A 22369-nucleotide genomic window follows, 5' to 3' on the forward strand; every position below is an offset into this window, starting at 1 on the left:
ATTTACAATAATCTACTGTGTATTTCAAAATCACTAGAATTGTTTCTACCATAAAGACAAATATTTAATGTGATAGATATCCCGATTACACAGATTTGTTCCTTATAATTACATGAATGTATTAAATTATCACATGGACCCTCAAAATATGTACATCATTATGTGTCAATCAAAAATTAAAATAATGAAAAAAATCCCTAAAACCGAAATTATCTGCAGCTCAAAATTCTAGAAGTATGTTAAAATACAGAACATGTGTAGGGCTTCCTAAGCTGTCTCAGAACAAATGATTTCATTTATGTCGGAGGGTGTGCATGCAGGTCTAGCATGCAATACCAAGCTGTTAGGCGTGACAGTGAATTCTGTTACTGGAGCTCAAACTTAGAGCACCCAGAGGCACCTAGTGAAGGTCCGTTTTCAGAAGTGTGTGGGGGGTTGGGGGGTAACGGGGTGCAGCTCTGAAGTGAAAATGAAACTTCCAACAAAAGAATGCAGAGTGTTAAAAGTTCTTGAGAATGACCTACGGCCAACTCTTGTTGGCTGGTGGACTTCATAAAAGGTCTACAAAAATATGCCTTTTTAGGATCCCTACTTACCGCCTGAGTAAGTAAAAGTTGAGGGCCATGAGCAAAGCAACCTAAGGATGCAAGAAGGGTCTTGAGGGGAGGAGGGGTGGGGCCAGGAGCGGGTCTGAGAGTTGCAACAAGATGACCAAGTGCAAGCTTTGAGTACCACACATCCCAGCAGCCTTGAGAAGCAGGTGAGCAAGTCTCCTCACACCAGCAAGGCGTTGCTCACAGCATTAAGAATGTTGCCTGAGGAGGTTCGGGTTTCTTCAATTAGACCCTGAGGGATGTGGGGATGGGGCTGTGTGGTGTAAACCCAGCTCCACCTGAGCCCCAAGGGAGCTGTGGACCATCTTCCAGAGTCTCAATTTTCAAAACTGTCATTTGATGGGTGATAATCTTAAAACATTTTCTCTTAAAGAAGCCATAGCTTACAGAATAGAAAGTAAAATTCATACAAAAATATTTGTCAAGACACAAAACCAGAGAAATACAACTTTTGCTCTGCTGGCCACTCTGAGCAGGATCCCAGATCCCTGGAGATTGAAGGGACTCTGCTTTGAATGCTGTGACCTGACTCCTGGCCCTGCATATGCCGAGGAGGACGGAGATGGGAAGACGCTGGAATGGGCTAGGGGTCCAGGTTGCACTGGGGCTGCACAAGCAGTTGCAGGAAGGGAGAGTGGAGGGAGGTGGCATTAGTGACAACAGCAGCCACAGAGTGGAGAACAGTGATGAAGGCAGCCGAGTCTGGGGCAGGCTGGGAACAGAATAGCAGCAGATCTTCTGATATCAGAGGCTAATGCTGTTAAGAGACAGAAGCTAGGGCCAGCCCTTCCTTGAGGAGGAAGCCACTGACACCTAGCATCTTTCCAGAAGGGTTCACAGTTGTCTGGGCTCAAGCAGCTTGCAGGACAAGGGACCTTAATTCTCTGTCCCTCACTACTGGGATCCACAGAGAGATCTCCACCTAGCAGCAGCATCCAAGAAGGACATTTTGGGTAGGCTCATAGACATAAGCACTGAAATTAACCAGACTACAAGAGCTCCTCAAAAGTTTTTATTCTTTTTAAACTGGCACATTGCCTGGTATACACTGCCAGGTAGGCATTCAAAAAATGTTCTTTTTTAAAAGTATGCAATTTATAATACTGGGAGGATTTTATTTCAGTTTCCCAAAACATGATTATTCCTAGAAAGGGTGTACTCTCCCATGACTCTGGATAACAAAGGTTTTGTTCTGCTTTTTAAAGCCACCTCAGACAGACACTGGAACACGTTACATCTAACACTTAAGTGCTTTGAAAGGGCAGTAAAAAAAAAAAAAAAACCCAAGAAATTCAAGAGTTGTCATAATTGCTGGGAAGACTGTGGTTTCTACAGCCCAGGGTGGCTTCACAGTTGTCAGAGGACACAGATTCCATGTCCCTTCCCCACAAGGGACTTACAGGACAGCTTCCATGGTTGGTTCTTGAGTCTTTCTGCAGAGGGCAGACCAACAGAGAGGGCTGTGACCTCCTCCGACCAGCCCAGGCCTCACACTGCTGCATCACGGACCCCGTATCAGCAGCATAGCTACGGAACATATCATCCTGAAAGTGGATCCTCCATGGATCACCCCAAGCAGCGCAGCCACAGCAGGGAACCAGAATGAGGCTCAAGGCCATCATCAAAAGAGTGACCTACCCTCTCCTTCCAATTAGTTACCTGCATTCACTGTGCAGTATAAACGAACAGAATTTCTACAAATTAAATTACTTTCTTAAAAATCAGCACATCGTTACAAACAATTCTCTTTGAGAAGTCTTTCCAATTCAGTTCTTAAAATTTAACATACAAAATGCTGTGCAAAAACAAACACTGACCTGAAATAAATAGAAAAAAAAAGTGGGAACAGCTAAAATCTTTTTGTGTTTTTAAATTAAAAGTTAAAAACACCAGCTGCACTTCAAAGTATTTGCAGGATGAAATACATCAAGAAGGCTATTAAAAACAGCCCTCAGAGTTCAGAGTTACATTTTCAACTGAGGTTTTGTGTGTTCAGAATTCACAATGGATGCCTCCGCTGAGATCTTTCACCACTCCCTCTTTGACCAGCTTTAACAGGAACTTGGTTTCCGTTGTCACATTATGCATGGTCTGAAAGTTCATGGCAGCCATGCACTGATTGTCAAAGTAGTGCAAAGGTGTTCTGGGTTGATTGAGGTCATATCCAAAACCTGCCAAACTGACTTCATCACACAGATGTGTGGCTAAGACGACAGCAATGACACCGATTGTGGGGACGTTCTGAGAAAGGGAAAAGACCAAAAAAAAAAAAAAAAAAAAAAAAAAAAAGTTTTAGCACAATTCACCATTTTGTCAATATTACAGATGCTATCAGAGTCATGAAAGCTATACCGGGGCTGCAATGTCTACATCACATAATTTTATACATCAGCAACTTTAGAGTCCAAGTCCCCATTTAAGTCAGGAATCTAGACTCTAAAACATGGTCTGTGATATTCACACACTTTCGAGGCAGTCTAACAATTCTTACAAAAAGTTAAAAGGTATACTTTCTAAAATGTCTACCCCACTGGTCCTATATGTGATGCCCAGAATCATTAAAAAAAAAAAAAAGGCCTACTTCCCACTTCCAAGTGACAAATGTCTATGAGGTCTGCTCTGGGATAGGTGGCCACAGGACCTTCTACAGTCCTTCCCAGGGCATGGTTTCTAGAGCCCTTCCCTTCCTGAGAACAGAGGATTCTCCGTTCTCACTGCAGAAGACTGCGTTCACACCACCTGCAGCTACAGCCTACCTTAAGGGCCCCATTAGCTTTGCTGGCAAATAGCATTTTCCGGGCCATTTCCCCATGTTGAGCTGCTAAACCAGTTTCTTCCCACCCTCGGTTTGGGCAAGTAAACTTTTTTGTTTTTGAGACAGGGTCTGTCTCGCACTGTCACCCAGGTTGGGGTGCAGTGGTGCAATCACGGCTCACTGCAGCCTCGACCTTCCCAGGCTCAAGTGATCCTCCCACCTCAGCCTCCTGAGTAGATGGGACTACAGGCATGCACCACCATGGCCTGGCTAATTTTTGTATTTTTTGTAGAGATAAGATTTCACCATGTTGCTCAGGCTGGTGTCAAACTCCTGGGCTCAAGTGATTCTCCCTTCTTGGCCTCTCAAAGTGCTGAGATTACAGGCATGAGCCACCATGCCCAGCTGCAAGTAAATTTTTGTCCCGAATAAAAGACTTTCATATTTGTTCCTTTAAAAATGTATACTACTGACTTTGGCCTAGAATGCCCTATGTCTAAACCTTTCTAGATTCTGATGTGTCCCCACTCCCTCCTCATGTCTGGCATCTTGTCATACCTCCTGGAACATGCAAATCTGGCACTGTGCTTTCTGGATCTCCATGCCAGTCTTGGGCAAAGACAGTACACAGGACAGGGAGGAATACAGGAGGTCCTGCAGCTCACTAGGCCTCCTCGACAGCTGACACCAATCTACTAATACTCCATATTAGCATCCTTTCGCTTTTCATGTGCAAAAGTGGCTCCCTTTTCATTCATCTTAGTTGAGCTTGTAGCTGCCATAAATATAACTCTCCTTTTTTGTAAATGGGAACCACAGTGGACCCTCGGAATTCACCAATTCAGGTGGGATTAGGAACATCTCCTGAAGCCATCATTTGTTAAAACCTGCCTCCTGCTCCTTGGTACCTCTCAAAGCCAACCTCATTTGTTAAAAAGAAACTCAACAGCCATTCTGCAAGCTTGGAAATAGAAACCAAGGGAAATTAACACAAAGGATATTTTACTCCTGTTTAGCCAGGGCTCTAGGCATTGTTCTGTCTTCTCCAACCCTGTACCCCCAGTGACCAGCCTGGCACACAGGGAATACTCAATGTTTGTGGAAGGAGTGTGTATATTCAACTGTCATTGGAGTGATATATGGAGAGAACTAAAAAACGATGAAAAACTCCCCAAAGCATGTTATCTCTATAGCATGCCCTCTGAGACCACACCTCCTATTGCTCAACAGGCTTCTTCATCTGCTGGAAGGACATATACATGAGTTCTGACACTGCAATTTTAGATCAGAAGTCCTCTTTTACGTTTTTATCCAAAAGAAAAACGCCATGTTATCAATTATAAAAATAGGCAAACATTGAATTCAACTAATAGACACATTATAAAACAGAAAGCAGAAGCCTTCTACAGACTTCCCCTCTGAAGAAGGGCATTCTTCACAGGTTGGTGTCTTTTTCCAGGCTTTTATACTAAACACATACATTTATTTTTCAAGTGTTTTATATCTTGATTTTCTCCTTAATATACAGTGGAGGTGTTTTCCTATCACAATATTGAATTGACTTTATAATAATTTGTTTAAACAATCCCATAATGACGAACACTTGGCTGTTTTTAGTCCTCTGCTGTTAACGCTATAGTATATATCCTAGAATATCCATCTTTGCAAATTTCTCTAATTTCCTTGTAATAACATTTTTAATGTAAAACTGGTGGGTCAGAGGTTATTCATATTTAAAATGGTTTAATATTGCCAAAATAGCCTCCAGGAAAAGTACCAACTGATCATTCTATCCACATTCCTGCCAAACAAGGATATTATCAAACTTTTAAGTCTTTGCTAAGAAAGTGGGCAAAAATGCTACTGTGGCTCTAATTTGCTTTTATTTGATTATTGGTAAAGCTGAACATTTTTCCATGTATTCTTTGGCTATTTTCATTCTTTTGTGAAATATCTATTCCTATTCTTTGCCCATTTTCCACTGGTTCATATTTTTCTTTTTGATTTAATAAGAGCTCTTTGTATTCTGACAGTGTTTACTCTCGTTGTATATGTGATAATTTCCACACAGGTCTTAAGTTTTAAAGACACAGGTCAAGTTATTTAGATCAAGAAGCCGCAAGTAACAAAGGCATGCGCACCCCCGCTCCCCCTGGTGGCAGCACTTGCTAATTGCAGGTAAAGAATCTCTACTGCAATAAATAGCTTAGAGCACAAAGTTCCCAAATTAGGCTGCAAAATAAAAATCATCCAGGGAATTTAGAAAATCTTAAAATACAAACCAATTAAATCAGAATGCCTAAGATGAGACCCAGGCATTAACTGAAAAACACTGTTCTTGAGAATTGACTTTTATAACTATCACCTACAAATGTAAATATGACTTTTCTCTGAGACACAGATTTTTTTAATTGAAAAAAATTAAAAAATAAAATGTAAATGACTTTTCAGATCACGAAAGTGCCTTTCAGTGTCCTGCAGTTATATGGAGTCCTGGAGTAAGAATACCTTACATAGTATCTCAGTGATGTAACTGTTAATGGGGTACCTACACTAAACGGAAGAGTCACTGGAGAGAAGGCCAATTAAACAATGAGGAGCCCTGCGGCCAAGTGCACAGTGGTAAGCACACATGGAGCATCTAATCAAAGGCTGGGTTTCTCCACTGGAGATGCTTTTGGGTATACAGTTGAGCCAAAGTGAAATTTGTAAACATCTCCCCTCAAACAGAGAACAATTAACTTTGAGTAGCAACAAAAATACCTTATCTCGGCCCCAGAACCTTGACTGAGGCTCTGAGTACTGAAGGATGTCAAAGGCAGTCTCTTTGATGATAACCGGATTCAAAATCCTGAAATGTTTTGGCTGTAGTGGAATTTTTTCTGCCACCTGCTTCCAAAAGAAAAGTCGCACCCAAAATGGCTAAGGAAAGCAAGCAAGTAGTCGTTAGTCACCCTTCCAGGGGAGGGGAGAAAGCATTCCCATTCATCAGGCCAAGGCCGTGGGCATGACCCCATGTGGCCCTGTGCACTGCCTTCTGCAGCAACCTACTCCTGTAGATTGCAAAATCTATGCAAATCCAGCCCTTCAACTCAAAAAAGTAACTCTAAAATAACCACTTCCCAAAGGCAGCACTGGACAAAGAGAGAAACAGTAGAACAGCTCGTATTTGTTTGAGGTAAACATTCCTCAATGGCTCTAAAGCTACCATTTTGTCCAGGGAAGCCCAAGCAAACAGCCCAAGCAAAAAGGCTATTAAGTGCTGTGACTGCCCTCACCTTGCATCCTCTCCCATTTACTCTATTTCCTAGTCCCATGAAGTCTCTTGGCAACTGACTGAAATCATTTCATATATGATTCATCTTCCAACTGGAACTTCTACCCAACAGAAAAATCCAGAAGACCATGATGACTGGTATAGAATCAGCTTTGGAAATACAAATTCTTCATCACATGGAGTTCGTGTGAAAAGTCTAATACATCCCATTAGTTTCACAGACAGCTAGTTTGTGCATATGTCTATAAATGTGCACACAGTCCTCAACAGTTGACCTCTGAAACGTATTTGAATATAATGTGTTGGACTATAAAGTAATGTGATCAATAAAGACAAAAAGAATATGACCAAGGGAGGGCCATCTCCTCCATAGCTGCCTTTCTGGAATGTTATGAATTTATTTCAACAAGGGAAGCACTGACTAAAGCACTTTTGGAGAAGCTCTTTAGGAGTATTTCTTAACAATCTTATATTCTTTTCAATATCCTCAAAAAGGCTTATATTCATCTAAGTAAATCTAATATCTGGAACTATGCCAAAAGCTATGCAAGCCCATGTATGGAGAACCAGGTAAGTGAACAACCTCAGTAACAGCAATTTTGGTCACAATCTGGATATTACCATTAAGCAATGATCACCATTTTCATGTGACTCTTAATTAGGTTCTAAAAGCAATTTGCAGCAAATTTGCTGAGGGGTGGCTGGGTGGTGGCTCACGCCTGTAATCCCAGCACTTTGGGAGGCTGAGGCAGGTGGATCTCCTGAGGTCAGGTGTTCAAGATCAGCCTGGTCAACATGGTGAAACCCCGTCTCTACTAAAAATATAAAAATTAGCCAGGCATGGTGACAGGTGCCTGTAATCCCAACTACTCAGGAGGCTGAGGTGGGAGAATCGCTTGAACCTGGGATGTGGAGGTTACAGTGAGCCAAGATTACACCACTGCACTCCAGCCTGGGCAACAGAGTGAGACTCCCTCTCAAAAAAAGAAAAGAAAAAAGAAAGAATTGCTGAGGGGTTTCTACAAAGAGAGTGATTACCATTTGAAAGACAACATGAAACTATGCACTCCACTGTGTATGTGTAAAAATAAAAGGTTATAATTACAACTGAGTCTCCTTCACTTTTTACTAAGGAACATTTAATAGAAGTTCTAGTGCTTACCAGGGTTTCATTTTTTACCATTGCTTGAAGCCAGTTGAAATCAACACTTTTAAATAAAACAGCAACGAACAAGTCATTGGAATAATATTCAAGGTCAGACAGCGGTGCACCCTCTGGATAAGTCATCCTTATGGTAGTTTTATTTCCAACGTGTTCTGAATAACCCTCAACTGGTGCACTGTTTAACCTATTTAAATAAAAAGGACAAAGACATCCTGACAAAACAAGCCATCAACCATCTTTGCGTACCAGACATTATCCATGTCATGTCCTCCACATTTTCTTCATTCTCTTCAGACTAGGAATGAGTATTCCCAGCAGTCTCATGGCCCCTCCCAGCTCCGTCTTTCTAGGAGTTCAAGGAATGCAGCCTTTAGTCCCTGACTGAACATTTGTATCTAATTCTTGAATGTCAAGCAATTTCATCTAGCTCTACTATTTTTACTCAATCTAAGCATATTACATTTGGGACTTTCTCTAGGTACCAGTAAAATTTCCTTAGAAATTTCCCATTGTGCTCAGATATTAGTTCTTGCCAGAATTTCAAAAAAGGAATCAGAAGGGAAAATCTAGTCCACTATGCCCGGCTGACTTTTTGATTTTTTTGTAGAGACAAGTTGTCTCTATGTTGCCCAGGCCGGACTCAACCTCCTGAGTTCAAGTGATCCTCCTGCCTTGGCAAGTGCTGGGATTATAAGCACGAGCCACTGCACCTGGCCAGAAATCAATTTTTAAACAGTGAAACCGAAAAAAGAATCCAGGATGACTGCCTACTGGCTATCATGGTGAGTCTGAACTTCTCTGTGTGCCTTCCATGTCCCAGCCAGCACTGGCTTCCAGGACTCACTGGCCCCAGCCCCTTCTCTAGAAGCCAGGCCCCTCACCGACTCAAGTCTCCTGCTGTGTCCTCTTCTTGCCCCTGCCTGGGTCCTTTGCTGGTTTACTTGAACCTACCCACCTTCCAAACCTCACTTCCTCTGACAAGGTTCAGCCACTGGCTGCAGCCTGCAGCATGCTCCTTCAACTTAGGGTCAATATGACCGCTTGGAGCATCCAACCATTTTGTGTTTTTGTTTCAACTTCTCAAACAGTAAGTCTCTTCATGGCAGGGACTGTGAAGAGCTTCCTGTATCCCTCACTGTTCCTGGAGCCGCACTGACCAAGAGCAGTGCACTGAGTTCTAGGAGAGAACAGTTGGTTTTAAAAGCAATGTACCGCAGTTTGGGCAACTCGGAGAAACCCCATCTATACTAAAAATATAAAAAATTAGCTGCAATGTGTGTGGCCTGGGGTCCTAGCTACTGGAGGGGCTGTGGTGGGGGATCTCCTGAGCCTGGGAAGTTGAGGCTGCAGTGAGCCGAGATCACACCACTGTACTCCAGTCTGGATGACAGGAGTGAGACCCTGCCTCAAAAAATAAAATAAAAACAATAAGCAAACAAATAAATAAAAGCAATGTACCTTATCACAACATCGAACTGGTTCAGGGTGTGGCCCAGTTCTAATCCGTGTAGTATTCCTCCGCTTCCGATAACCACACAGCGCCGACAGGTCTTGACTTTCAAGTGTTCAGGGAGGTCGTGCTCTGGCAATAGTTCCAAGAGGGTCTGGACTTTACTGGAGAACTTTCGGAACCCAAAAGGAGGATCGTACTTGGACTCAGCTTCACTCGCTTTGGGGGCCTTCCGCACAAAAGGGAGCAAGTCCATGCTATACCTGTGCTCAAATAACAGTGCCATTGACATCTTGGCAAACTTGGGTCGACATTCCTTCTGCAAGACTTGCTGGGCGTATTTCTGAGCTCTCTGGAATGAAATCACAGCAATCTGGGCTATAAAAACTCTCCTGCATTTAAAATGTACTCTTCTAGATGACAATTTGTTCTATGATATCTGATGTAGCTCCTGTGTCGATTACTGTCTTTTAACAAAGAACATTTGCATTTTCAAGTTAAGCTAGACTTAGAAACTTGAAGAAACAGCCTGGGAGAATCACATGACAAGGAGATAAACATAGCAGGGTATTCATTTCATTGCACAGGCAAAACAAGAAGGACTCCCACCTCCCACCCCTGGCCTAACACTGTTCAAATACATTTGGGGTAAAAAATGTACTTTAGGGTGTTTAAGACTTCATGTTTCATTAACATTCTGATACATGCTACAACATGGTTAAACTTTGAGGACGCTGTGCTAAGCAAAGACAGTCACAAAGAGACAAATACTATATGACCTGACTTATATGAGGTATCTAAAGTAGTCACATTCATAAAAACAGGAAAGAATGGTGGTTACCAGGGTCAAGGAGAGAGGGAAAAGGGAAGCTATTTAATGAGTACAGAGTTTTGGTTTTACAAGATGAAAGTGTTCTAGAAATTTGTTTCACAAGAGTGTAAATATACTTAACACTGCCAAATTGTACATTTAAAAATAATTATGATGGTAAATTTTATGGTTTTTTTTTTTTTTTTTTACCATGATTAAAAAAAAGGTTTCATATGTCAGGTTCTCATCTAGCAGGATGACGAACAGGCTTATTTATCAGTTGAGGTACAGAGCTTCACGCAGCCTAGAATGCAAGTTACCTTAAATAGAATCAGGGAACAATGTCCCCTTAACATAGAAATTGCATTGGTTTCAAGGCATTTTCCCAGTCTGCGTTTTCATACACATTTTAATGTTTTGTCTCAGCCAGGAGCTGCTGCTAAATCCCAAGTTCATTAGCCCAGCTGAAAGCAACAAACCTCAGAGGAAAGGCGGGCATGGTGGCTTACACCTATTATCTCAGCACTTTAGGAGGTCAAGGTGAGAGCATCACTTGAGCTCAGGGGTTCGAGGCCAGCCTGGGCAACATAGTGAGATCCCAACTCTGCCAAAAAATTTTTAAAAATAGGCCTGGTGTGGTGGTATGCACCTGTGGCCCCAGCTACATGGGAGTCTGAGGCAGGAGTATCAAGTGATCCTCGACCTGGGATGTTGAGACTTCAGTGAGTCATGATTGTGCCACTGTACTCCAGCCTGGGTGACAGATGGAGACGCCGTCTCAGAAAACAAACAAACCCCAAACACAACCTTGGGGGAATATGGTACATGTGTCCATTCACCCCAGTCTTCCTCTCGGCTCAGCTGGACAAATGCTTCTCAGAATCCCTGTCAGGTAGTTCTCCCTAATCTTTGTGCTTTTTTGTCCTTGTCTCCATATTTAGCAGTCTTGGCCCTGAGTTACCCTTCCTATTCACTGCCTTCTTGCAGGCAGACGGTGTGTGTGTGAGATCCTGTATTTACTGGGATATTTATTATTAGGAATTTAATATATCTTTTCAACTTTGTCAGTATCATTATGAGGATTATTACTGTGGTATAGGTTTAAATGTTTGACCCCACCTATGTTTTTCCTCAAGGCCTTGTTATTTTTATTTTCTAATTTTTGCTTCATACATTTTTTTAAGGAATGCATCTATCCTATTACGGCAGAAACAGTTAACATATTATAGCTTTGCCAAATTGTTGGCACCAATGATATCACTGTCTATATCCCAAGGATCTGGCCCAATTTCTGAAAAAGGAACTGGTATTTTTGGAGCCTCAGAAACGCTGCTACAGACACCATGCATAACTACTGCCTCCGTTTACTCTCATGACACTATGGCACCTTAAAAGACAGTCATTAGTATCTTCACTTTGTAAGAGGTCTCAGCTAGCACAGCAATCTGGGCTGAGTCCTTCCCTGGCTCCTAAAACAACAGCTTCTTCTGACAGAAATCAGCACACACAAACACCACCACTGAGAACGAACGTTTAAATACAGATTGGCATCTTCATGAGGAATCCATGGGAAAGCCAAGCAAGGAATCTGCCATGACCCAGAGCCCCCTAGCCAGCAAATGGAGAGGCTCACCTCTGGCCAGGCCTCCAGCAAGCGATGCTCTGGTGCTTAATGCCAAGCTGGGGGAGGCAGGACACACAGAGCAGGTATCCACACTGCACATTCATCTCTAAACCTTAGGCCTGAAGGTCATGAATGGCAATTTTTAGAGACCTAAAGGTCTAATTCTCCACTGAGAATCATATCCTAAGCGTATGGTTTTACAAATCTCCTACAACAGAAAGGAACATCTGAGAAGTGGCAAGAGGGACCTGGAGAAGCTCACCGATGGCCACAGGACTAGAAAGAGGTGCGTGAGCGAGCTGCACGCTCGTGGGGCTGCCAGGTCTCGTCTTCAGAAGCTTCATCTAGAAAGGAGTAAAATTTCATTCCACTTCCATTCTGACCTAGAGGTCAATTTCAGGCTTCCAACTTAATTTTCTATACTGTGGGCAGGGCACATGTCTCATAGTCTCCTTCTTACTGTGACCCCTCCTTGCGCCTGACAGCGGACGAGGTAAGTAAATCCTGAGCGAGTGTTTTACATGCCGCTGGCAACAGCTAAAGCCACAGCAATTCCTCCTCCTCTTTTGTTTCAGCTCGTTTAACAACTCTCCACTGCCTGCCTGGAGACAGGGCTTTCTTTGTAGAGAGCTCGCACCGAACTCCATCTCATAGAGCTCGCACCGAACTCCATCTCATAGCCACTCAGAACACAAGGACCACACAGGCCATGTCCTCCACTCTGGATGGTTTCTGTTCTTGCTTCAACGGCACACAACCAGATATCATTGTCTTGGGGACTTCTTAGAGCTTGTCCCACATCTTTAAATGAGTTGAACCGACACTTGTCTCAGCTGCTCTCCTCCCTCTCCACTGCTTGCCTGTGGCTTACAGCTCAGAAGAAAATGACTCAAGGGGAGCGCCCCACCTTCAGGAGCTGCGAGGAAGAGCAGGCAGTGTGACTAGGCCGTCTTCCCCTGCAGGTGACGCCAGAGCTCCCAGGAAGGCCTCAGGCAGCTGGGGCCCGGATGGCATTCATCCAGATGAGGCTCCCTGGGCAGCCAGGAGCTGACGACTTTCTTGTAAAATACACGAACTCCCACTCGTTTCAAATCCAGGGACAAAAACAAAGGTTTCAGTTCTTAACATCTTCTGGGCTGAGCCTGCAGGTTGCCCACGATTAAGACTAAGTAGATAATCTGGTAGTGCCAATTGTTAATGCTGTGGCAATGTGTCAGGAAAAACACCATGTGAAATTCACAGAAGGGTATTAAAAACAGAGCAATTTTCCTCAGCAAAATCCCCACTTTCATTTCCACTCTGAAATTTTGAGGAAAACCCTTAGAAATACAAGCAGCATAATTCATAGTAAAAGGCAATGTTCTATTGCACTTATTATTATTATTATTATTTAATCCAGAACAGGGTAGAACATTCAGATTGAAAGAAAACTCATGTCTGGAGTTAAGGAGATGTGGGATCACGTGATCTGGAGGCATCAGTTCCCTGTAGAGCTTTCATTTCCCACACCTGTAAACTCCAGTGCTGGCTCTTCCTCCCAGGTTGCTCTGATGCCCAAAGCATTTTGCCCAGTGCCTGGCATGTGTGGAGACTTGTATGATATCACACAAGGACGGTAACTGAGGGTCAAGTTATTGACATATTTTACTCACATTTAAGTTATAACTTTTACCCAGTTAAAAGCAGAAAAAAAATTAAATAACCAAGTCACAGAAAGAACACTACAGTATAAACTCAACCAGGTGGTGGCAGCCTGGGGCTGAGGGATGAGGGTGGGGACTGACTGCAGAGGGGCTCCAGGGAACTGGCTTGGGCCATGGGAATGTGCTAAAGCGAGACTGTGGTAACAGAGGTGTGGCTGCATACATTTATTAATACTTATCAAACAATAGGCTTCAAAGGAGTAAATCTTACGTAGATTTACTCTTACGTAGAGTCCATTTGGCCATAATTAACTGCATGCAATGCCGTCCGCAGGGTGGTAAGTGGCCTTTAGCTCTCAGCGAGGACAAAGGGCCGAGTTCAAAATGCTGCTACACATAGCCCAAACTGAAACGGACATCAACGTGCCCTTATCTCTCCTCAAACTTCTTTTAAGTGCAATTTCACATCTGAACCACACTTTTTAACAACTGGCACATTAAGGGACATATTTAAATAGAAAATACAAAACCCACAACTGCCACGGCCACACTTCCTCTGCTGCAGTAATGCAGGCCGGGACCAGTGCCACCAGACAATGCTAACAGACAACGCTAACAGTCTAGCAGGGCCAGCAGGGTCCCACTCACGCTGTGAGTTGCTAAGTGGAACCAACAGAGCTAATAGGGCCCCACTCTTACGGCTCTGAGGCCTTCTGCCAATCTACATCCATGAGAATTCAAATTTGTCCAGATCAAATCTCCACTGACTGCCTGGTTTTCTTCGTAGAGAGCTCACACCATACTCCATCTCACAGCCACTCAGAACACGAGGGCCACATGGGCCACATCCTTCACTCTGTTCTTGCTTCAACAGCACACAACTAGGTATCAAATTAAGGAGCTGCTTCATGGTTAGTGTAGCATTCAAAGCCTTCCACTATCTGGCCCTGTCTCATTTTCCGTCCCATATCCTGTGATCCCTCCACCCCAAATCCTCCGTGATAGGCAACTCTTGCTGTTCCTCTCATGTGCAAAGCCTTCTGAAGTCTGCACTTCTGCACAAACCACCTTTTTTCTGCGTGGAAGGAAGCGGGACATCCTGTCAGGACCATTTTTGAAAAGTGGAGCATTTTAACAAGGTCAAAAATGTTAAAAACCTACTTTAAAAAAAATTCTCTAGTAACAGAATAAGACACCCTCAATTCCACCATAGTTACAGCAGGCTTTCACTTTGTATTTTACTAATTTCAAACTCACGGAGTTTTACAAACATGTTTGACTACATAACTGCCCCCATTCCTTCCTCTTTCCCTATGAAAAATTATAAGGGATTTTCCCCTGAATTTGTTTCTGTATTACTTGAATTTTTGGTGTTTTTTAAATGATAGAAAAAAGTCACCTTTTAGAAATTGCTCAGCGCTGGGGTGACATGGTAGATGGACACTGTGGGATGCTGCCCAGTTTTGCTTAGGTGGCTTTGGCTCCTTCTCCAGGCAGGTGTGGGACCAGGGAGGATGACTTCTCCATCAGAGGTCCTCCCACCCCCCTTGTCAGTGATTGGTCAGGAATCCTCACTGAAGTCCATCAAGGCAGGGCTCTGGCATCTGTGAAGGTTGCTATTGGTCCAGCCATGAACTGAGGTCTAAAAATTGGCCCGGTAGCCTAATGAAAGGACTTACATTCCATGGTTCAGGGAGAAGAAGCAGGGAGTGGGTACTGGGGTTTTCCCTGTCTACCAGTGGATGCTTAGGGTTGAACGGTACTATCAGTCCTGTTGCTCACATTAAAACTAAGGTGCATTATTGAATGTACTCAAAGAATTACATGTTAGAGCTGGATTTTCTGTACAGTCTAGAGTTCATAGATAATGGAAGATTGCTCTGTGATTCAAGCGCTATCTCCCCCTCCCCACAAAGTCTAATATACATAAGTGCCTATTAACTAATGTAAAACATTAAGCATGCAACCCCTGTCTCCCAAGAGCTGGCCTGGAAGACAAGTGGGGAAGAAGAACAGCTGAAATCCTACAATGATAAACATCAGAATTAATGCACGAAGGGGCTCCCTCACACACAGAGAGGAATGATCAGGGTTAGCCTCTTAGAAGGGGCAACTCCAAGCTGAGATTTGACTTAAAACATGAGTAACAGAAGGGTGAAGGGCAGGGAAAGGCTCAAGGCAGCAAAGAAAGAAAGAATGCAGCAAACACAGGGAAGTTCTTTTCAACAAATGGTGCTGAGATGACTGGAGAACCACGTGCAAAAGAATGACCCTGGACCCTGACCTCACACTGATAAGGTTTGGCTCTGTGTCCTCACCCAAATCTCATCTTGAAATGCCCACATGTTGTAGAAGAGACCCAGTGGTAGATGATTGAATCATGGGTGGGTCCTTCCCATGCTCTTTGTGTGATAGTGAATGGGTCTCATGAGATCTGATGGTTTTAAAAATGGGAGTTTCCCCACACAGTTTCTCGCTTTTACTGGCTGCTATTCACGTAAGACGTGACTGACTTGCTCCTCCTTGCCTTCCACCATGATTGGGAGGCTTCCCCCGCCACGTGGAGTTGTAAGTGCAATTAAACCTCTTTTGTAAATTGCCCAGTCTCAGGTATGTCTTTATAGGTAGCGAAAATGGATTAATATATCATATACAAAAGTTAATGCAAAATGGATCAAAGACTTAAATGTAAGAGGGAATACGTTATAAAAACATGAGAAGAAAACTTAGGACTAAGCAATGGTTTCTTAGATATGACACAAGAAGCACAAATGACCAAAGGAAAAATAGGTAAATTTGGTTTCATCAGCATTAAAGACTTTTGTGCTAAAAATGTCAATAACAAGAAAGTGAAAAGTCAACTTAGAGGGTGGAGAAAATACTTGAAAATCACATACCAGATATAGGGGACTAGTATCCAGAAAACAGAACTCTTACAATTCAAGAATAAAGAGTCAAATAACCCAACTAAAAATGGGAAAGGGATCTGAACAGGCATTCCTCCAAAGAAGACATACAAATGCTCAGTGAGCACATGGAAAAGATGCTCAGCATCATTAGCTATCAGGGAACAACAAATCAAAAACACAATGAGATATTACACGACGTCTTTTAGGATGGCAGTAGTAAAAAAGGAAAGACAATAACAAATGTTGATGAAGATGTGGAGAGACTGAAACTCTGGTACATTACTCACAAGAATGTAAAATCATGCAACCATTTCGAAAAAAGCTTGGCAGATCCTCAAAAAGCAAAACATAGTTACCATCTGACCCAGCAACTGTATTCCTGGTATATACATAAAAGAACTGAAAACAGGTACACAAACACATACACACGTTCACAGCAACATTATTCATAATAACCACAAGTGGAGACAACCCAAAGGTCCTAATGAATGGATAAACAAAATGCGGTATATCCATACAATGAAATATTATCCAGAAATAATAATAAAGTGCTGATACATGCTACAACATGGGTATACATTGAAACATTATTCTAAGTGAAAGAATCCAGTCACAAGAGACCATGAAATGGATGACTCCATTTATATGAAATGTCCATAATAGGCAAATCTATAGAGAAAGAAAGTAGATTCGTGGTTGCCTAGAACTCGTGGGAGGGGGAAATAGGGAGTGACTGCTAATGGATGTGGAGTTTCTTTTAAAAACCTTCTAAACTTGCGTCATGGTGATGGTTGCAGAATTCTGTAAACCACTAAAACCATAGTTTATTGCACAAAACCACTGCACTATATCCCTTTCTTTTTCTTAGTGTCTTATTCTGTTCTGTTGTATGGGCTGGAGTGCAGTGGCATGATTATAGCTCACTGTAGCCTCAAACTCCTGGGCTCAAGCGATCCTTCCATCTTAGTCTCTGGAGTAGCCAGGACTACAGTTGAGAGCCACCACACAAAGCTAATGCTTTTATTTTTGGTAGAGATGATGTCTTGGTATGTTGCCTAGGCTTGTCTCAAACTCCTGGCCTCAAGTGATCCTCCTGCTTCAGCCTCCCAAAAATCTGGGATTACAGACAGAAGCCACCATGACTGGCTGTACTGTATGCTTTAAATGGGTGAACTATATGGTATGTTAATTATACCTCAATAAAAATGTTTTGAGAGCAGGGTGTGGTGGCTCATGCCTATAATCCCAGCAATTTGGGAGGCCAAGGCAGGAGGATCACTTGAGTCACTTGAGTCCAGGAGTTTGAGACCAGCCTTGGAAACATAGTAAGACCCAGTCTCTACCAAAAAAAAAAAAATTTTTTTATATATATATATAAAATTATATATATATATATATGGCAGGTATGGTGGTGTATGCTATAGTCCTAGCTACTCAGGAGGCTGAGCGGGGAGGACTGCTTGAGCCTGAAACGTTGAGGCTGCAGTGAGCAATGATTGGGCCATTGCACTTCAGACTAGGTGACAGTGAGGCCCTATTCAAAAGAAAAGAAAAAAGGTCAGGTGTGGTGGCTTACACCTGTAATCCTAGCACTTTGGGAGGCTGAGGTGGGCAGATTACCTGAGGTCAGAGGTTCGAGACCAGCCTGACCAACATGGCGAAATCCCATCTCCACTAAAAATGCAAAAATTAGCTGTGCATGGTGGCACATGCCTGTAATCCCAGCTACTTGGGAGGCTAAGGAAGGAGAATCACTTGAACCAAGGAGGCGAAGGTTGCGTGAGCTGAGATTGCGCCACTGCACTCCAGCCTGGGCGACAGAGTGAGACTCTGTCTCAAAAAAAAAAAAAAAAAAAAAAAAAAAGAGAGACAAAAGGAAAGAAGAGTTTTCCCCAAGGACCTGTGAGGGGCTGAGCATGCCTAAAGTACATAGTGCTGGGACAATGAGGTGGCACAAAGAGGCTGGAGAGATCAGCAGGAACCAAGTCATGAATGTCTCATGGGCCAGACTAAGGAGTCTGGATATTTTCCTGAAGGTAATGGAGAGGCACCAAAGAGTTTTAAGGAGGGAAGCAACACATTAGATTCAAATTGTAGAATACAACTACTCCAGCCACAGTGGGGCATGCCTGGATGCAGGAAGGCAGGTGAGGAGACACACAACCAGGGCAGCGGGAAGAGCAGGGACTCTAAAGGCAGCCCTGGCTCACTACGTCTTTCCTTGGAATGCCAGGAACCACATATTTGTACAGACACAGTCACTACTCTCAAGTTACTTATACTTTAGATGGCAGTAAGAGAGGCTCACATGAATTAGGATAATACCGATGCAATCTGGCAAGCTTCAGAGGAGCTTGGAAATACCAGTGAGGTTCAGTCTGAAAGTCACTGAGTTGGGGACTGGCAGGGCTGCATGCAGGTGTCCTTTGACAGCCTTCCCGTTGAGGCAACTCTACCCAGAATTCAGCACAGGGAAAGCCCCAGGTTATGAAACCAGCCTCCATTTTTCCAGTCAGACACTAGCAAATTGCAGAGAACCACAGTACATATCTCAGTCCTGGTAGGGATCAGAAAGACCCCTGAGCCCCTCCCTGTCTGATGCCTGAATTCTACCTATAGGACCGCTGGCTTTTGTTTTGTTTTGTTTTTTTGAGAAGGAGTTTCACTCTTGTTGCCTAGGCTGGAGTGCAGTGGCGCCCTATCAGCTCACCGCAACCTCCCCCTCCCAGGTTCAAGTGATTCTCCTGCCTCAGCTCCTGAAGAGCTGAGATTACAGGCGCCTGCCACCACACCCGGCTAAGTTTTGTATTTTTAGTAGAGACGGGGTTTCACCATGTTGGCCAGGCTGGTCTCAAACTCCTGACCTCAGTGATCTGCCCACCTCAGCCTCCCAAAGTGCTGAGATTACAGGTGTGAAACCACCACGCCCGGCCAGACCCCTGTCTTTCTTAATGACCTCTAGAGTCACCACAAAGGTGGTCCGTTTATCCCATCTTTGGATGCCCAGGGCTATCAAACCTTTCTCCTTTGAGCTTGGCTGCCATCTGTATCCCCTAATACAGAGCCCTGCCGTTAAGGCCGCCTGGACTGGCCCATCCTTCCACGGCCTGAACCTTTGGCTCACTGACACTGGCCACCACATGCCCTGCACCAGGTCGGCTCTCCTTAAAGCTACATAGATGTTTCTATCCCTTCCATGATTCCTGTGGGAGGTGATCTTGAGTTTCTACTCTGGTCATTCTCAGAAATCACTAAGATTTCTTGGGGAAGACGTAACAAGTAACAGCCTAACAACCAGAGCACTTGGCTGACCACAGCAGAGACAAGCAGACCATGTGGCTTAAATTCAAAATGATCACAGGCAGCACAGGCTGACATGGATGGCCCTGGCTGGACAGTAAAACTACTAAGTTGATTTCCCCCAAAATATTACTAAAATATACCTTCTCCACCCTGTGCTTGTGGAATGGTATGCTTGGCCCTTGTACAGGAGAGCTCACCTCTCTCCTCAACTGCCTCAGACTTTAGAACAATCACTTTACAGTTGGTCAGATGGTAATGGACAGGAAAAACAGGATGCAAGAGAAAGTGGAGAAGGGCAGCAAAGAAACAAAGGGAAGAGTTCCCAGCCCAGCAGGAAGCCATACCAAGTGTCATCATGTAAAGACTTTCTCAGGAGACAAAAACAGAGACAGGATGTCTAAAACCTTTATCCAAGAGAGCCAAGAGAGCTGTGAAGGGCCTTAGAATTGTAAAGGACTGGGGGGTTGGTGGGGAGAGAGGGGGGTATGTCTTCAAGGCCAGACAGGCCCGGAGGAGAGGGAAACCTGAGCAGAGGGTACTGGAGACATCCCACTCAACCAAAGCAGATGTGTTAAGCTGATGAAATGACATGAGCCAGCAGACACCTGAGGACACCTATGCCGGAAAGGCTGGCCCTGCAACCAGCAAGACCCCCAAGACTCAACGGTTTTGCAGAAGCCAAGCTATGCCTTTACTAATTGAGCTCCTCATTTACTTCTTTATACCTGTCTATACCACTAAAAAATTGGAGGCATTTCAAAGGATGTACAAATTAAAGTAGAAACATATGAATAAAAATCAGGACCAAGAAAGGAATTTTATATATATTATCTTACTCAACTTCTACTTTTCACAGCTGAGAAAACTGGGACTCAAAACAAGTCACCTGCCTAGGGTTTCACCATTACTAATTGACAGATTTGAATCGAGGTAAAACATTTAAGCTCTTTCCTTTCTGCACCATGCTGCTTTTAACTTTGGTCTCTCTGTGGACACTCCTTACCCAGGCAGAAAGCAGAGTGGTCACGAGCTCAGACTCTGAAACCACACCACTGACTTCAAGCCCTGGCTTCACCATGCACCACACACTGCCGCAGGTGACCCTAAATCTCCCTGCTCCTCAGTTTCCCCAGCTGTGAGATGGGTATAATTGTAGCACTTAAATCCCCAGGAATGTGATGAGAGTTAAATGAGCTAATATTGGTAATACACTTTTACAACAGTTCCTGGCACACAGAAGCACTAAACTACATTAACTAAACTAGCGAGCTAAACTAGACATGAACTTGGGTGAGCAGCTCAACCTTCTAAGCCATCATCTGTAAGATGGAGATGATCCTGGGATATCTCCTAGGCATAATGACTAAATGAGATAATACATAAAAAGTATCCACACATGTCAGTTATTATTCCTCTCATGCTACCTTGTTTAAAGTTATCTCTTCTTCCATCCTGGGCTAAACGTTATCGGATAATCTAGCCACTAAAATCATTACTGAAATTAGTATTTGGTATGTCACTTGATTTGGAAACATAAATGTAAGCTGAAAGAAAAATCTTGCAATGCAATGTGAATTCATTAAAATTAAAAATAAAACACAGGAAGGACAGGTGATATTAACAGAATTTCTGGCCAGGCATGGTGGCTCATGTCTGTAATCCCAGCACTTTGGGAGGCCAAGGTGGGAGGATAGCTTGAGCCCAGCTTAAGATCAGCCTGGGCAGCATGGTAAGACCCCATCTCCACAAAAAAATTAAAAATTAGCCAGGCATGGTGGTGCATGCCTGTGGTCCCAGCCACTGGGGAGGCTGAGATGGCTGTGTTCTTGCCACTGCACTCAACCCTGGGTGCAGAGAGAGACTCTGACTCNAAAAAAAAAAAAAAAAAGAGGGAGAAAAGAAAACAGAGAATTTCTTTGTTGTTTACTTTAAGAATATGTATGTAGATGGCATCAGTGCAAATGAATTCCACAACAGGAGCCCTAGAGCCTGTTGGATTGAGCCCACCTCACCCCGCACCCCAGCTGCAATAAATGGGAGGAGGATACTGTGGAGTAGTTAGTGATATGTTTGGTTTTAGAGTGCTGAGATTAAGTGCTTTCCCCTCTGTGTGCAAACTTTTATTAACATATATTTGTAACACAGTAGACTAATGATATTATAGTTTAAGCATATGCTTGGCAATGTTTTCATTTAAACCACACCAATGGGATATCTAACCTTTACACGGTCAGGGTCCACATAATGCATTTTTTTCATGTCACATTCTTCAGTAGTATAATTTAACTTGAGGATATAAAGGATCCACACTCCAAACACAAGCAATGTACATCTGGAAAAAAACCAATTAGGTATTATGATTTGTCATGTGAGAATCATGAGACACAATGTGAAACTAAAAATGGAATCCTAAATGGGTTTGCCTGCTATGCAGCATAAAACTGCAATCTTTAAGTTGATGTCGGGGTGAAAGGGAGGGGCCATTTCCTATTTTCCTGACAAGATAAACTGGTCATTTATGAGTCTTTGTTATAAGCAACACAGAAAAAAAATTTATTTGCAAGAGCACTGTAACAAAATCTGAATCACAATGGCAATTCTTGAACTTAAAATCAAGTAATAGATTTGAACTATAATTCTTGGTTTCAATCTTTTGTGATTTTAAAATTCTGTCAGTCCTTAAAAAAAAGAGAAAAGAAACAGTAACAGTCTATTCATAGTACTTCTAAAGAATTCTACTCAGAAGTGAAGCTGACTATGAGACAGAATCATTAGTTACCCTTAAGATGACCTAAAAAATATTTGTTCACACTATTAT

General features: G+C 43.1%; 1 protein-coding gene across 5 annotated transcripts in view; it reads right to left on the reverse strand.

The window, feature by feature from the left end:
* Positions 1-1608: 1608 nt before the first annotated feature.
* ST3GAL5 (ST3 beta-galactoside alpha-2,3-sialyltransferase 5) overlaps positions 1609-22369 on the reverse strand; it is a 50018-nt gene continuing 29257 nt past the window's right edge. For 2 of the 5 annotated variants that reach the window (XM_017536615.1, XM_017536616.2), the window contains 5 exons: positions 21772-21883; positions 9270-9613; positions 7809-7995; positions 6133-6291; positions 1609-2855 (listed from right to left, as the gene is read on the reverse strand). In XM_017536615.1, coding sequence (XP_017392104.1) covers positions 2607-2855; positions 6133-6291; positions 7809-7995; positions 9270-9613; positions 21772-21883 — 1051 coding nt within the window. In that variant the 3' untranslated portion in view covers positions 1609-2606. Of the gene's footprint in view, positions 2856-6132; positions 6292-7808; positions 7996-9269; positions 9614-11958; positions 12021-21771; positions 21884-22369 lie in introns of those variants that run through there. The other 3 variants (XM_037741360.1, XM_037741361.1, XM_037741362.1) reach the window with 2 other exon arrangements.

The sequence above is a fragment of the Cebus imitator genome, unplaced genomic scaffold, assembly GCF_001604975.1.
Source record: "Cebus imitator isolate Cc_AM_T3 unplaced genomic scaffold, Cebus_imitator-1.0 Scaffold99, whole genome shotgun sequence".
Classification (NCBI taxonomy): domain Eukaryota; kingdom Metazoa; phylum Chordata; class Mammalia; order Primates; family Cebidae; genus Cebus; species Cebus imitator.